At 41.2% G+C, this 17,768-nt stretch overlaps 1 protein-coding gene across 1 annotated transcript in view; it reads right to left on the minus strand.

Moving 5' to 3' along the window:
* Positions 1 to 17,768, minus strand: part of hcn2b (hyperpolarization activated cyclic nucleotide-gated potassium channel 2b) — an 86,171-nt gene that overhangs the window by 50,498 nt on the left and 17,905 nt on the right. The window contains exon 4 of the mRNA XM_030132705.1: positions 5,867 to 6,085. Within this exon, the coding sequence (XP_029988565.1) occupies positions 5,867 to 6,085 (219 nt within the window). The remainder of the gene's footprint in view (positions 1 to 5,866; positions 6,086 to 17,768) is intronic.

Here is a 17,768-nt window from a genome sequence, read left to right on the forward strand (position 1 = left end):
GGAGAGATCTACATAATGTTACCAATTCATGTCAGAAAAGATATGTAGTGTCTTAAAACTTTAATAAAGATATGTGTAAAAAAAACAAAAAAAAAAAAACATAAAACAATGAAAAGAACAACAAAATCCATGAATGTACAAGAGAACAGCTGTAGAATAGATGTCCACTGGAGTGACCAGTATGCATGAAAGGGTTAATTTCATATTTCACATTTTCCCGGTCTGGCTGTGTTTACTGCTATACTCTGTCATGTTGAGCAGGTTGGTTTTTGCCACTCAGTCTGATTTAGAGGGGAAATGATGTATCTGCATACCCTCAATCGGGGGGGGGGGGGGGGGGGGGGGGGGGGGGGGTGTAGTGCTATTATTTGATTTTTTTTTTTTTTTGGGGGGGGGGGGGGGGGGGGGGGGTTACTGCGCACGTGCCATTTATGATGAGGTTCTGTATATAACTCAAAAGTAATACAGGAGTCATGTCACGCATTACAGTTCTGAGACAGTAATATTGTAAGGTAAGGAATTACTTTTGAATAACAGTAACATGTAATCTGTAATGGATTACAGTTTGGAACTTGCACCACACTGCACATCATGGAAACTCAGCTTCACATATATAAAAGGTGGCTTTATCTCCCAGCTTGTATTTCTGGTCACCAACTGGGTTATCACACACTTAATGCTGGTCTTTATTTCTCCAGTATGTACCTGTTCAAACACCACATGTTACCTCTGATATGGAATAAAAAGCACGCTATCTCTAAATTGTGAGCACACAGTAAACAACTAAATCCATGTCCTCCTTCGGTCACTTGGGTTTCTGCACGCAGACAAGACAAGATGCCAAGAGCCCGAGCTATTGGGATATTTCTGTCTGAACGCTTGGTGCAACGCTAGCTGTTTACTCTGTCAATACAAGGCCGTGCTGTCTCCAGCATTTATTCTATCTCGTACTAAGAATCTGTTTTGTCAGCAGGGGAAGTTCAAACTCATAGGTCTGTCTCCAGCCTGTTATCTGACTGATAGAACTCATGACAGACTGTGGCGCAGCACAGTTCAGTTAGTTTCTTAATGATGAACAAAGAGTCGAAAGAAAGTGCAAAGGGAGAAGATGTTAGAGGCGTTGTTTTAGTTCATCAAAACCACTTGATGCTTTGGACGTTCAATGTACCTCATGGAGGAAAAGAAGAAGGTTAAGGAGACCGACACGATATTTACTTCAGACGTCACTGCAAACGCTAAATGATTAAACAAAGACTCCAAGGCTGCCTACTTGTCTTTTCCTTTGATTTATCTCTTTATTTTCTCTTGGAAGAGAAGCTTTGTGCTGCGTCCATATGAGAAAATACCCTTTACACCATATTTTAACAAAAAATGGCGACAATGGCAAGTTCAGTTATACTGAATGTGACACACTGGATGAAATGTGTTGTAGGAAAGATGAAAAAAAAAGGGAAAACAAATCAACAAACTGAACCGCAACTCTGGCAAACGGACAGTAAAAGTGAAAACAAAAAGTCTAGAAAGAAATAATGAAAAAAATGAATAAAAGACAAAACACAACAGAAATATAAATATAGAAAACATGATCAAAAGAAAAGAAACTTCAGAAAATGAAACTAGAGTCTAAAAAATGCATGGGAAAGAACACAAGGTTAAAATTTGGCAAGATCAAAAGGTAATTATATAAAAATAAGTCTGTATAAGTTTATTAGGAGAAGTAGACGGTGCTGAATTAGCGAGTCTGAGTTCTGTGGGAAGAGCAGTGTTTAGATCTGAGGGAGCTGACAGAAAAAAAAAAAAACTGAAAAAAAAAAAAAAAAAAAACTGAAAAAAACCCTCATTGTTAGTCTGGTGTCCAAACTGTGGGATAGTCTCCATGTTTCTCCCATTACAGCAAAGGTGAAAGGAACCAACCACTAGAACCGTGCTCTGTATGCTTTGTGAATATTAATGCCGCACCTCAGATCAACTACCATCAGCTCCCCACTCCATGTACCATGCCCATTCATCTGACAGCCGCTTCAGTATATGATTAAGCTGTGATTGAGAAATACTTGCTGTAAACTCAACAGCCTTACAGACGCTCCCTGATATCATCAACAAGACGATTATCCCTCTAAGATCACACCCAGCTGAGCCACAAGACCCAAACAAGAAAACAGACAAATCCCATGTTGACACCAGAATAGCCCCACTCAGAGAGAAGACACTGTCCTGATCTCCTTTGTTCTGAGCATTGGCCAGAGGCTGCAACTCAAGAACAAAGCATGACCATCAATTTGACGTGCACGCGTGTGTCTGCTTGCATGTATGTGAGTGATAGATTGCGTAAAACATCTCCGTATCAGTCAGGATCTAAAGCAAGCTAACAAGAAACAGAGCACAGATGACACCATGTTCTTATAAAGCAAGAGCGAGCTCCGCCTCCCTGGCCTGCAGACACCCGACGCTTTGATCTGCCGTTGTACTGAGATGACAGACGGGCCGAGGCCCAGCGAGCTGCAGCCATGAATATCGAACTAATAGAACAGATGCTGTTCCTATCAAAGTGTGTTGGAATCAAATGAGGAAACCCTCAGTGTTCATATTAGATGTGATAACCTCATCTATAGTGTTGTAGAGGACATGCACAGTTTATTAAATCGGCAGAGCGCCCTGATGATGCCTCGCCATCCTGGAGTCAGAGGGGCCACCTGGGTACTGTAAGGTAACGGAGGTCTCTGCAGTAGAACCTGCCTCTGCTTTTTGGTTGTCTTCTATTTTTATGAACTCATTGTTGTTATTATTTCATGTTAGTTTCCTCTGTGGTCCTTACTGCAGATCCATAATCATTCCATTATCACCATGTGTTGAATCCAATCAACTTAAGCTCTCGTGACCATCGTAAGTTCCTCTTCAACTTGACTAAAAATATAATTAATGTAATGTTAATGTGTCTAATCCACAGTTGAACCTCCTAAGAAGACCGTAATTCTAACTAGTTTTTTAGATTCTGTTTTGTTTTTATTTTTTTCTTTCATTCTAACAAGACTTACTGGATTTACAACCACCTTCAGGCTCTGTGTTACCCATTTTCTGTTTTTAGAAACATTCATGATGTTTGAAATAAGATAAAAATGAAAATAAATGTCAAATTATAACCTTATTATCAAGTAGCCTACTTCCTATTTTCACATTTAATGGACAACCGCACTGTCATAAATATTCTAAATACCCAGTTTAGCTTAATCTTATATACATATATACTGTATTTCTTAAAAATACTGAATTCTCCCATTACCAGATTTTTACTATCATTAATGTGTAACAGTATAAACTGACCTACAAAGTTTTCACTCTTATTATTCTGCAGTAAAATGTTAGTTTCTAGCTACAGACACAAGATCAACTTTAAAGCATTTTTAGTGGATCAGACCAACAAATAGATGAAGTCTGCTTATTATGTTGTAGTTCTGCTAACCCTAGTAACACAGAGGCTATTGATGACAGAACATACAGAAATGTTACAACTATACGATACAAGACTATACTATACGATACGATACGATACGATACGATACGATACTATACTATACTATACTATACTATACTATACTATACTATACTATACTATACTACTATAATCAGTCTCCAACAAGGTAGTAGTTTGAGGGCTGGTTTGAAGACAATTCTTTGTATTTCAGTAACCAGAAAAAAACATGTCATCTGGAAAATCTCATTCCAATATTCACACTTTGTTGGTCTTGAACCTAGATACACTTAGATCAGGGGCTGGGGGTGGGTGGTACTTAGACCAACAAGCTTTGCGATCACCAAATTTCAAGGTGTAACATCAGATCTGTGTAAACCAAAGAAGAAGAAAAACCAGAGCTTCAGCACAGATATGAAATCAAAGCAGTAGTGGTACTGAGGAGCTGTACACAAAGGTGACTGTAGTCCGATGACAAGCAGACGGTTTGTAAGTTAAACTCCAAAAAGAGCAAAAACCCAAAACCAGTATTAGTCACGTTGTTGGTAAGGGGATATTAGAAGACTAAGATAACAAAATTAACTAGAAGCACTCGGAGAGCGCAGACCTCCACCAAGGCTGATCAGTGGCCCCCCCCACGCCAAGGAGGTTATGTTTTTGCCAGGGTTTGTTTGTCTGTCTGTTTGTTTGTCTGACTGTTAGTGTGCAACATAACTCAAAAAGTTATGGACAGATTTTGATGAAATTTTCTGGTCTGCGCCCCCCCCCCCCCCCCCCCCCGTGGGCCCCCCCCCCTCCCAATCACCACCAAAATTTAATCATTTCTTCCTTATCCCATTTCCAACAAACCCTGAAAATTTCATCAAAATCTGTCCATAACTTTTTGAGTTATGTTGCACACTAACGGACAGACAAACAAACAAACAGACAGACAAACAAACCCTGGCAAAAACATAACCTCCTTGGCGGAGGTAAATATAGTCATATATGGGGTAATGCGGTGATGCAGTGGTTAGCGCTGTCACCTCCCAGCAAGAAGGTCCTGGGTTCAATTCCCTGGATTTTCAGCATTTCAGTGCAGAATTTGCATATTCTTCCCATGTTTGCATGGCTTCCCTCTGGGTACTCTGGCTTCCATCCAAAGACATGCACTGATAGGTTAATTGCTATCAGTCAAAAAGCTAAAATTTCCCATAGGTATGAATGTGAGAGTGATTGGTTGTTCATCTCTGTATGTCAGCTCTGTGATGAACTGGTGACACGTCCAGGGTGTACCCCGCCTTCGTCCATAGGTAGCTGGGATAGGCTCTAGCAACAGCGCAACCATTTCAAGGATAAAGTGGTTCAGAGGATGGATGAATAGTATTTTGAAGAATTTTTTCTGATGACCAAAAAAGGGGTGTCTAAAAACAAGATAAAAACACTAACTCTGAAGAAAATGGTACACAAAACAAGTCAAATATCTGTCCATGCAGCAAGATAATTTCACTTGACAAGATTTCTTGAATTAAGATTGTTAAATCTAGAAATTAGCATGTCTGTGTATGAACACTTAAAATAAGAAATTAACTCTTAAAACAAGATAAATTACCTAACACTTCTAAATCTATGTTTTTTAAAATTTTGCTAAGAACCAGATAGTTTGCAGTACAACCATTCAACAAACTACAGGTGTCAAACATGTGGCCCGGGGGCCAAATCCGGCCCGCCAAAGGGTCCAATCTGGCCCGTAGGATGAAACTGTGAAATGCAAAAATTACACTGAAGAAATTAACAGTCAATAGTGTAAAAATCATTTTATTTCAGGTTCCATACATACACATAAAAACCAATTAGATCTCAGCTGGGTCAGACCAGAAAAATACTGTCATAATAACCTATAAATAATGACAACTGCAGATTTTATCTTTGTTTTAGTGTAAAAAAAAAAAGTAAAATTACATGAAAATGTTTACATTAACAAACTATCCTTTTACAAAAAATGTGAATAACCTGAAAAAATATGAACAATGTGAAATGTCTTGACAAAAGTAAATGCAATTTTATCAATATTATACCTGTTACTAAATGTTTGGTGTATTTGTAATTGTAATGTAAGTTATAATGCACATGTGTAAACGATAAACTGACGCAGAATATTGTTAAAACTGCACTTGTTTTTCTTACGACATTTCAGGTTGTTCACGTTATTTAGATTTTTAAGGAAACGATGCAGATATAAACATTATCATAATGTAATTTTACTTCATTCACTGGTATTATTTTACTGGTCCGGCCCACTTGAGATCATATTGGGGTGAATGTGGCCCCTGAACTAAAATGAGTTTGACACCCCTGCAGTAAACCAACTGTTTCAACACTGTAGGTAGGACACCAGAAAATAGCCAGATGTTGTACCTTTTCTTGGTATTGCCGTCTTGATGAGTCCAGAGACTGGATGAGTGCGGTAGCGTGGCCGATGAACATGGCATAGCAGGTGGCTCCTACGATCATACTGAGCATGGTCAGCCAGATGTCTGACATGCTCTCTGGGGCTTGTCTTCCATATCCAATGCACAGCATGTGGCTCATGGCCTTAAAAAGGGCGAAGGAGTAGAGCTCGCTCCATGAGTCATTCTGAAACAAAAAAAAGAGGAAAAGTTAGGGAGAGTGACATAAAGATAACAGGGAGGACGGGAAAAAGATCTGAACATGTAATCAGGGATATTCTGCCCTCTTAGGAGAACCCTTTCTACTTTCACGCTGCAGTGATTTTGAACTGATGACCCAAGCCTGTCTTCTCTCCTAAAAGTAGACTGTTGAAGCATATCGCAATGAAGATTCATACAAATTACAGTGTGACTGAATCAAAAGAGTGAATTAAAGTCTAAGAGGGCTAAAGGGTAAGACATTTCTGGTGAAGTACACGACTCTGTGTCTGGTGATTGTTTCAGGTTTGTAGAGAGTCCAATCAGCTTCACTAAGCACCCTCGCCTTGTCTTAGCTGAACAGAAGGAGAAGAAGGAAAAGTGAGTGTTAATGAGGAGCCTGTACATCTGCCTGCTGCAGTCTGCCTTTGATTGGCGCTCACACACTCAGTCTACCTTAATTCTACCGGGTTAGATTCATTAGAGAGCCCTCCACAGGCACACACTGAACCTCGCGTCCTCTCATCAAACAGATGTGGTTCACACATTGTCCACACATTCCGGCTGCATGTGTGTGTTGAAGTGTGTCTTCTCAAATACCTCCTGTCCCTCACTGGGACAAATGATGTCATCAGTCACTCACTGACTGCTTAGACTTTTATCTGCTTTGTATTTTTCCGAAGACTATTTGCATTTTATTTGAAAGTCAAATGCTGTTGCTTTTGGAGGAGGTGAATAGAGGTGCATGAACAAGGGGCTGCAATATGATTTTTGAAAATTAGTTATCAGCAGGTGATTTGGAAAACTCTAGACACAGAAAAGGAGGATTTTATAGGGCTGAGTTTTGAGCAGCAGGACAAGCAAAAGATTTTTTTGTCACTCAAACTTTCATATCTGTTTTGACCTGTCAGCTATATCAGTTTTTTTTTTATTTGTTTGAGGAAGTAAAGTGGACTTTCTAATCTGACTTCAAAGACAGAGACGAAGACAAACCCTGGACAGAATATTGTAGGATTTTAAGTACCAATGCTGTTGCTGGCTTTGTTATTTCAATAAGACGAAGCCTTGTAATTGCAGCCCTTGTGTCTCTCTGTCAGCTGTGGTCCTTAAGCCTTTTACAATAAGTAATATTTCCCACAAACTGTGGCTTCTTGGTTGTGACAAAAAAAATGTAAAGACCCCTGCTTCAGTCTAAGCCCCATCCCCACATATCCCTGGGTGGTTAACAGCTAGAGTTGCATCCCTCCAGTGAGCCATCAGCATGCTGGCCACATCACTGTGGGATAAACAGCAGGAGTAGGAGACCTGAACCCTAAGCCCAAGCACAGAAATAAACACCTTCTCACTCTCGGCTGCATCTGTCTGTCTCCACTGCCTTCCTCTTCCAAATGCATAAATATAAATATACAGTATGTGCAGTATTTCACAGTGCAGGACAAAAATGCATCCAACCTCAGTGGCTTCCTGCCATAAATATAGAGTGTAACACAGTACAGAGACGACAAAAACAGATGGAATCCAGCAAAAAATGACGAGAACCTAAAATCATTCACATCTATAAATCTAGTTCACTGTGCCTCTGTAACTGAGATCTATAGGACAGCTCTGCATTATCAGTGAAAAGCAATAGCAGCTCCTGTCAAATGTCATTGTGGTGCTTATGAGAAAACATAATCCAGATCTTTAACTGTCAGAACAGATAAGGAGGAGCTAATGCGACTCATCCATGGGTTGAAGGTGCATTTCCCTTCACTCTGGCATAAGGAAGCCCATTTCCCATGAATTCCTAGAAGTGCTTTTTCTACCAGTGCTGGTGGTGAGACTCCTTATACTGCTCTGATTTCCATGCTCACTGAAGCCAGGAAGTGTTGGAGTCAAGTTCACCTAAAGCAAGACAAAGGCAAGACCAAGACCAAGGCAGGACGAGACTGAGTAAAGATTGATCATGGTCTGCCTGGCTGTCATCGCTTATCAGGATCAAAAATGTAGTTTAGGCGCAACAGTGTTCTGTCCTCTGTGATAACATCCAGTATGTGATAACTAACACTACGTTCAGACAGCAGGTCTTAACGCAGAATTTGGATTTTTTTGTGAAATCTGATTTTTTTGTGTGCTCGTTCATATTACACATTAAATGCGACTTCAATCAGTTTTGAGTATGAACTGAATGCAACCCTGAAGTAGGGATGGAAATCGTTAAGAATTTAACGATTCCGATTCCATTATCGATATTGCTTATCGATCCGATTCCTTATCAATTTTCTTATTAATTCTCATTGGGTGAGGTAATAAGAGTACAAACAGGTGTGTTTGCATTAACTGTGTTTTATATTTCCATCTCTGCACAGAAAATATAACATATACAGTATGTACAAATAATAATAACAGATGACGCTGGGCCTGGTTGGGGGGGTGCAGTGAAAGTGAAACTACAGACACTTTACTAATTCCTCTATTGCTGCTTTTCTACTATGTGGAACCGGTTCGACTTGGCTCAGCTTGTCTCCTGTTGTTGTGCACCTCATTTCCTTTCCCTTCTTACCTTCGGAAACTTGTATTTGAGGAGTTACGACGTTTGTTGCCCACACCGGAACTGGCCCGGCGTTCACTCTGCCGCTACATTCACAAGTGCCACTAAGTAGCGAATCAAATACGTGACATTCCTGTAAATGATTCACATGCTGAGGACAAATGTTTGAGGATATTGGAGGGATTCCACCCTTTTGAAGACATGGAAGCTTTCCAAGTGTTCCAAGTAAGTGGACCTGGTGTCATCTTTTTAGACAGTTTCCGCCTCAACGCCATGTTGGCTTTGTTCTGACCAAAACAATACAGCGTACGTGTGATGTCATCGCGCATACACAAAGAAGGCAGAATCGATAAGCAGAATCGTTAAGCAGGCAGGCAAACAATTCTAAGGAATTGAGCTGCTGGGAACCGGTTCTCAAAAAGAACCGGTTCTTGATTTCCATCCCTACCCTGAAGTGACCCACATGCGCAAAACAGGTCATGACGTAATACGAAACCACGCAGGCACTCAGTGGCTGTTTCTCAACATGCGTTCTTGTCTGTTCTTCCGTTCTCGCGTTCTTGTGAAACATCATCAGTCGCGGCCCAGGTGCTGTTCCAATTGCAAGTTTGCATAAAACAAGAACGCATGGAATATCCAGATGTTGCTCTTGTCAGCTAGCTTAAATTGAGCATGCACTGGTTGGTGACTTGTGTAGACTTGGCTGGGAAATAATTCCCAAGATGCAGCTCGAGTGGGACCCGGGCAGCTTGCTAGCCTGCTGGCTTGGCCGGGACCCGGATGGCTGTGCCAGGCTGAACCGACGACATGTATTACAGTTTTGGAAAATATACAAAATGTATAAATGACATGTAAATACTAGTACGAATGTATTGAAATCAAATCAAGTGATGTGGTGATTTGAGGGAAATATGTTAGGGAGCAGATGGTGGGAAACATAACAGAGACAGGGAGGAAAGTTCACAAGTACCAGCCATTCCAATTACAGCGAGACTTGCGTTCTTAGGAAGTACGTACTCTGGGACTGTTCTTACCAAGACCGTACTTGCTGAGTTCGCAAGACCATACTCTGCGTTCTTGGTATTGAGAAACGGCCACTGTGTTTACGGAAGTAAATGTGGAGGCATTTCATCTCAGCGCAGAATTGTGCTGTTGCATTTCAATGACGTAAAGGTCAGATAAATGCGACCTGGCCATTCAGACTGAAGTTGCATTGCAAAATATCAGATACGTATCAGATTTAAGACCACATGAAAAAATGGGATTTGTGCTGTTTAAAGTGTCTTTAACAGATCGGATACAGGTCACATATGGGCAAAAAAAATCTGATTTAGCCACATTTGCCTGGAGTCTGAACATAGCCTATGATACTTGGCACACTCAGCTGCACTGTATATGGCAAGCAAATTAGAACAGAAATATATACTCTGAAAAGTACAATATAAGTGGCTAATATCCATAAATCATATTCACTAGATGTTTTTTGGTGAAGAAAGTTTTGGTACAGTTTGGTCTCAATAGTGATGCTAACATTAGCTCACTCCCTTAGCTTCCATTACTTACACTACCTTCCTTCATGGTTCTTGTTGAGTTTGTCACATATCAGCTGTCTCACTGAGAATTGTAAAACAGAATTAACATGTCCTTTTTCTTTTGGACACCGTTGTTACAGATGGACTCTTTGTGCTTTAGGTTGTCATGTTTAATTCAAGATTCAAGAGGTTTTATTGTCATAAACAGAGGATGAGTCATAGCAGTTGCACCATACTATGAAATTCTGGTTTGCACTCCCTAATTTCATTGTAGAATAACTGTACAAAAAGAGAAAAAAAAGTACGCATGTTAAGAGTATTAACATTGACTGGGAAAGAAGACCATAGACAGGAGGTATTATATATAATGTGTATACAATAATGGCTGGAGATCAAAGTGCTCTGAGTATAATGTAAATTCCACTTGTATATTAAAGGTTATTGTAGGTGTGAACAAAAAAATTGCAGTAATAGAGTACAATTATTCCAGCGTAGTGGCAGCAGCATGAAGGATTTCAGGTTAGAAGGTGTTAAGTGATTCTGCAATTATTGGCATTCAGTATAAAGTGTAAAGTGGTATTCAGTATAAATACACAGTGGCACTCAATGTAGAGCAAATTACAATTATTACACAATAGATTTGGCTGATATAGCGATAAAATAGCCATAGCTTCTTCTCCAATGATGTTAACAAATAAGAAAATGCACAGGAAGTTTAGTGATATTGCAATAGTTCCTGTATTAACTGGTCCAGGATGAGACTAAAACCTTAAAAAAGTGGTATTGAGTTCTACTATAACAAAGTCAAGCTTGGGTGTTCTTTCTAATACAGCCGTACTCAAACAAACATGTAAAACCTGCAATATACATGTTAATGTGACTAAGCAGGAGAGTCGTAGATCCAGATCCAATCTAGTCAGTGTGTCTTTAGGTTTGAAGTGGTAGTTTACTCTAACTGACAGAGTGTACAGCTGTCTTTTACTATTGGAAATTATAACCTTCATAGTAACGTAATAAAGTAATTCTACAGAGATGTCCTCCCCTCTGAATGAATGAGGAAGGAAAAAGAAGGAGGAAACAAATGAAATTAGTTTTGTTTTCATTTTATTTACTGTTGGTCTTGACAGAGCAGCTCGGACGGTAGATAATCATATATAATACACTTAAGGAGGAACACAAAGAGAGTATCAGACATCTATGATATACGATGGTGTAATTATAGAAAAGGGTGTGTACGTGCATGTTTACACACCCATCTGGGTTTACATGCTGTTTGAATCTCAGCTTGTATTTGAATGTGTGTGTGTGTGTGTGTGTGTGTGTGTGTGTGTGTGTGTGCCAGTCATGCTGCTGAGCATCTCTCTGACAGGATGCAGTCTCCCTCTGACAATGGAAAACTGACACAGGGTGTTTGGTTTGCTTGAACGGACTCACATTTAGAATTTTAATACATAAACTGCTGTAAAAGACCTTGTTAGCAGCGGTAGGATTCATTATTTAGAACCAGTGGTTTCTTTTTTTACATTCATTATTTATAACCAAAGAGTACATAGCCTTGCAAGATGGCTAAGCATCTTCTAAAAGTATTTAACAATATTGATGAAGAACACTGACATTAAGAGCAAAAAAGATCCATATACGCTGCCCGGCCCAAAAAAACAGTCACACATGCAATATTTGAATGCACCACCTTTGGTTTTGATTCCAGGAGACATTCACTGGGACATGTTTTTTGCCACATAATGCTTTTGTAGTGTCACAATAAGGTTCATTATATTATTTCCATTCATAGTTGCATTAATTTTTGATTATTGATGATGGAGAATCGGACCGCTGCATCAAGTCTTCATCACATCCTAAAACGGGTACACACATTAAAGGTGGAGATGAGATCTTAGAAAAACAGTTCGAGCAAGCTACATTTTGAAAATACTCAATTCAAAGTCCAAATCCCTTTCTTCAGACATCCCCCCCAAAGCCACGCCTCCAGAGTACTGACACACACAATGCTTGTTCCCGAGGGTTCACGAGCGCTGCACAGCAACAATTCACCCCGGGTTCCGGCCCCAGCTCAGGTTCCGGCTCCGGCTCCGACTCCCATCCTGATCCATGCGTACCTCATTCAGTCTCCTCTAACACCTCCGCTCTTACAGAACAGCCCCAGTTCATACCTATCTGGCTAACGCTACATTTCCTAGTGATTTATGTTAGTGACAAAACAGTTTGCTGGTGAACTTTCCATCCTAATATAGCTAATATAGTTAAGTTCTGGCTCTGGCTGTGTTTGCTGTACCAGTGCTCCAAGCCTCTGAGAATGCACAATTCATGCACGAAGAGGGGTACGAACAGAGGAGGGAGGGAGGAGGGACAAATGGCAGTTGAGTTTGATAGACATATCAGCGTTCAATCATTTCGATTGGGCACTTCAAATGATTGGATGGTGTTTTTTCAGTCCTGTCTGTTCCAGAGGTGACAACATTTTTTTTTAAATTTTTGTATTAAAGCATTTAATTAATTGGTTGTAATCAGGATGCAAAGGGGATTTTAAGTAATATAGTAAAAAATGCTCCAGGAAAACATCTCCTACTCCACCTTTAACTCTAACTGCAGTAAGTAGCCTCTCATTTCTTTAATGTCAGAAAGATTGGACAATTTACACCTCTGTTGCAAATCAAATTACCCTTCGGGGACATTAAAGATTTTTTAAATTAAATTTCAGTTCAATTCAATGCCAGGATTGATCAGGATCACGCTTGTGACAGAATGGTTCAGACAGAATGAAACATCATTTTCTCACATGGATTAGCCTCCATAAAGTCCAGATTCTAATTTGGGAAGTGATGAAGACTTGATGCCACAGTCTGATTCTCCATCATCAAAAATAAAAAAAATTAATGCAAATTTGGAAGGAAAAAATATGATGAACCTTATTGTGACACTACATAAGCATTATGTGACCAAAAAGTGAATGTCTCCTGTAATCAAAACCAAAGATGGTGCTGTCAAATATTGTATGTGTGATCTTTTTTTTGGCTGGACAGTGTATAAAAACTCCTAATAAACTGATGTGTTAAATGTCAGTGCATCATCATGGTATCACTTACGTCATCCCCTCTCTTTTACAATTATTATTCTGCATTTTCTATGACACTGCATCTGACTTGTAACTGTGTGAACTTGTTGCGTGTATAATTTACCTGTGTTTATGCCAAGGTAACATACATCAAACAGTAGGATCAACTCCACAATAATCTTCTCAGGTGAATCAAAGTATTACATTTGCTGCGAAGTGTCGTAAATAAACAGCAAGCGTCTTCAGTGTTGTTCCCGTGACAATCTGAGGGGCTCCACTCAGCTGATTCGTGTGTTAATTGACTTCATCAGAAGTGAAATGGATCCTTGTAAATTATGTGGAGGCATTTTTAATGGATATGTGAAATAATTTGACTCGGTGGAACAAAAGTTATCGCCCAGTAAGCTGTGGTTAATTTGGTTGGAGCTCATTTGGCTTTAATTGGTGCTTCTCCTTTGACAGATGCCAACATGAGGGAAGCTCCAGATCACTGTCCAAGGAAAATAAAATTAGAAATAATCATTTGCTTCAAAATTTCTTCCTAATTTGTTTACCTGTTGATGATTTTACATGTGTAATTTCTGCGGAGCCCCACTAATCATGTAATACACTATTAAAGCTGCTACTACAAACTTGGTTTTGCCACATGTAGTCATTTTGCAGCGTGTTCATCCTTATATTAAGAAAAGCCCTGAGGCGTTCTCTATTGGCAGCATGGTGTTGATGAACATCACAGCTGGCATACGTTTGCTTTCAGCAAAACAGACAATTCAGCCATGCAAGTTTAACTCATCACAAATGACAAGAGGAAAAATTATGGGTAGACAACTGCAACTAGGACTTAACTGAAGTGAACAAAAAGTGACGGCCTTATTTACAGAGGACGGACAGGTTCTGTCATATTAGCCTGGGTCTTAAGGTCTTGTGAGGGACCTACTTTCACTTATATAATGACAGAATCTTTGAATTGTGACTCAGATGCCATTGTAGATGTGCAGTCATGTGCAAACAAAGTATGTTTCTGGTTGATCATGCAAACTATGGCCATATGTAGCCTAGGCATCTGTTCTGGTGAGGAGAAGAAGAAGAAGAAGAAGAAGAAGAAGAAGAAGAAGAAGAAGAAGAAGAAGAAGAAGAAGAAGAAGAAGAAGAAGAAGAGGAAGAAGAAGAAGAATCTTGAAATGTGTGGTGTTTATTCTAAGTCAGGGGTCCAGGAAAAAGTAGTAACACATGGGGCCAGTTTTTGTGCATCTGCCTGCATGTATCCCTTGTTGCTTTCACTTGTTGTTTGTGCTCTTGAGTGTTCCTTATTTTTCAGAAGTTTAAAACAAGAACAACAGCGCTTGCAATAGAGTGAATAATTATCTTGTTTTCAATAAAACACTGCACTCACTACCACTGCATTACTAAATATGACAAGTCAACTTTTCTTCTAAAAATGGGGTTGGTTTCAAAGGGGCAACCTGCCCCAAAAAGACTCCATTTTTATCCAGGCTATGCAGCTTTTTTTCTTTTTTTTTTTTTCTTTCTTTTTTTTTTTTTTTTAGCTATGACTTGACCTAACAAACAAAAATAAATCCATACTGGAGTAAATAATCCTAATGAACAGATTCAGCGTAGTAATCATTTCTGAACTTTACTCTTATGATTTATCATAGGAATTTTCAAGTTGTGTCTGTTACAAAAGCTACAAAACACAACGGCATATATTTGATAAGTGTGTGACAGTCCCTCTTGTGCTGTTGCAACACTACTGTGACATTCAAGAACCACAGGCTTCTCCGTGTATCTGCTCTCTAAGGCTGCGTTCAGACTGAAGGCAAATGTGGTGCAAATCCAATTTTTTTGCCCATATGTGACCTGTATCCGATCTGTTAAAGACACTTTGAATAGCACAAATCCGATTTTTCAAAGTTGACCCAGGCCACTTTCATATGTGGTCCTAAATCCGATACATATCTGATATTTACCTCTGCGAAAGAAATTATGTTTTCATCTGGGTTTGTCTGTTTGTTTGTTTGTCTGTTAGCAAGGTAACTTATGGACAGATTTTGATGAAATTTTCAGGAAATGTTGATACTGGCACAAGGAACAAATTATACAATTTTGGTGGTGATTGGGGGGGGGGGGGGGGGGGGGGCGGGGCTGATCTGCCTTGGCGGAGGTCTGCGCTCTCTGTGTGCGTTTCTAGTTTGCAATGTGACTTCAGTCTGAACGGCCAGGTCGCATTTATCCGACCTTCTTATCATTGAAATGCGACAAACGCCAGAATCTTGCATCCCAGAAGGAGCGGCAGGAAAAACATATTTACTTCCGTAAACACAGTGCGTGCCTGCGTGGTCACGTATTATGTCAGGACTTCTTTTGTGCGTTGGGGTCACTTCAGGGTGGCATTCTGTTCATACTCAAAACTGACAGAAGTCCCTTTTTTTTTTTTTTTTTTTAACTTGTCTTGTCCAGCGTCCTAACAGCAGAATGGTAGTCTGGCTGCCTTTTGGTGCTGAACAAATTTGCTTTGCCAAGGGTAACTTCATAAAGTATAGGAAGCTCCCCTTGATATTCTGCTGTGTTTATTATGAGTTTTGCTGAACCGCATTTCGATGCCGGACCTGACATGGGGGGTGGGTGAAGGGGAGAGAGTAAGAGAGAAGAAGGTGGCAAAGACCCTCACAAGAAAGTATCAACAATACAAACAGTAACAGCCATGGTGATAATTATAATGGAAACAGTAACTACAACCAGAACTGAGTAAACTGGGCAGAAGAGAGCGGAAAAACAAAACAAAACAAACAATACAAAACTACAAAAAAATACAATAAAATACATAAGACCTATTATATGATGAATATAAGAAAAGAAAGCATGAACAAAATATCGTATACCACGTTCGCACAAATAATACCTATAACAAATAATTCCTGTAACAAATCAACACAATATCAGTCGTTCACATTCACCTGCTGTGACTGAGTGAACAAGGCAAACAGACTGAGGTGAAGAACACAGACATAAAACTGCAACTGCACTCCCTCCAAGGATCAAGGACTGACTGAGAGGGACCCAAGACCCGGCCAACCAGCAGACACCACAGAAAGGGGGGATCCAGACTGCCCCCCTGAGAGGCGACAGTGTGCCCGCCCCGAAGATGGTCAAGGGAGGCCCCCGCCAGAGGCCCCACAGCAGCCGAGCACAGGCCCCAGGGGACCAGGGACAACAGCCACCCCCCCCCCCCCCCCCCCCCCCCCCCCCCCCCCCGCCGGGGGCAGGCCACCCAGGGGCAAGTTAGGCGCTGGTCCCTGAGCCGTCAAGCCCAGGAGCCACCCGTCCCCCCGGGCAGGGGTCCCACCCAGCACACAGGGGGCCGGGCCGGGCCGGGCCAGCCCAGACAACCACCCGCTGCGGGCCAGTGCGCACCCCAATGCCACAGCCAAGCGCCCCGGGGGCCCGAATGCTCACCCCCCCATCCCTGCCCCCCGTCCCACCAAGCCCAACCCCCAAACCCCACCCACCCTAAAGTCCCCCACTCACCCACACAAGCATATGCACACACATCCACTGACACCCAGACACACACACACCACTCATCCCACATGTTCGAACACTCACGCACACACACCCACACGCACAAACACCTCCACCCATGCCCATACACCCACCTACCCACATGCACACCCACACACACACCTACATGTACACACATACCCACACATGTACCCACACCCATCAACAGCCCCTCCCACCCACCTGCACACACACCTGCACGCACCAGACACGTATATGCATACGTACCAAATGCATAAACATAAACATATCTGGAGCGCCGCCACCCCCCCCGGCAGTGAGCAGCACCACCGTGAGTCCCCCCAAGGCGTGGCGCCCGAGCACAGCCCCAGCACCAACCAGTGCCCAGAGTGCCAACACCAGCCACCAGGAACCCCACCGTGGTCCACCACCCCGCCAACAACCGTCACACCCCCAATGCCTGCACACACACATCTTTCCCGGTCCGAACACGTCCTGCGGCGGGCAAGAGGGCAGCCAGCCCAGCAGAAAGAAGTCCCATTTAATGTGTAATATGATCAAGCACACAAAAAAAAAATTGGATTTCACCAAAAAAATCCAAATTGTCCATTAAGACCTGCTGTCTGAACGTAGTCTAATACTTCACACAACACGTCCACTTGAATGTACAGTGTACCATTCACAGCTTAATTCCCTCCATTTCTAAATTAATCATGTGCCTCTGAATCTGTGAGTCACAGGGGAACATACAGGTTCTTACACTTAACACTACATATAACAAATTAGATTGGTGAGGGGCTGTGCAGTCATAATAGGCAGTTGTCATTCGCACACACATCCATCAGTGCTTCCACACACACATCCTGCCCATTATTCCTATGTGTCCTGACAGGCCTGCCTGCCAGTTAGATCACTCCAGTAATTGAATGAATAGAGAATATCCTTATTAACTTTCAAAGCAGCAGCATTTCTTGAAACGTGTGCGCACGTGCATGGAGCGCACCAGCACAGAAAA

Source organism: Sphaeramia orbicularis, chromosome 4 (genome assembly GCF_902148855.1).
Source record: "Sphaeramia orbicularis chromosome 4, fSphaOr1.1, whole genome shotgun sequence".
NCBI lineage: Eukaryota > Metazoa > Chordata > Actinopteri > Kurtiformes > Apogonidae > Sphaeramia > Sphaeramia orbicularis.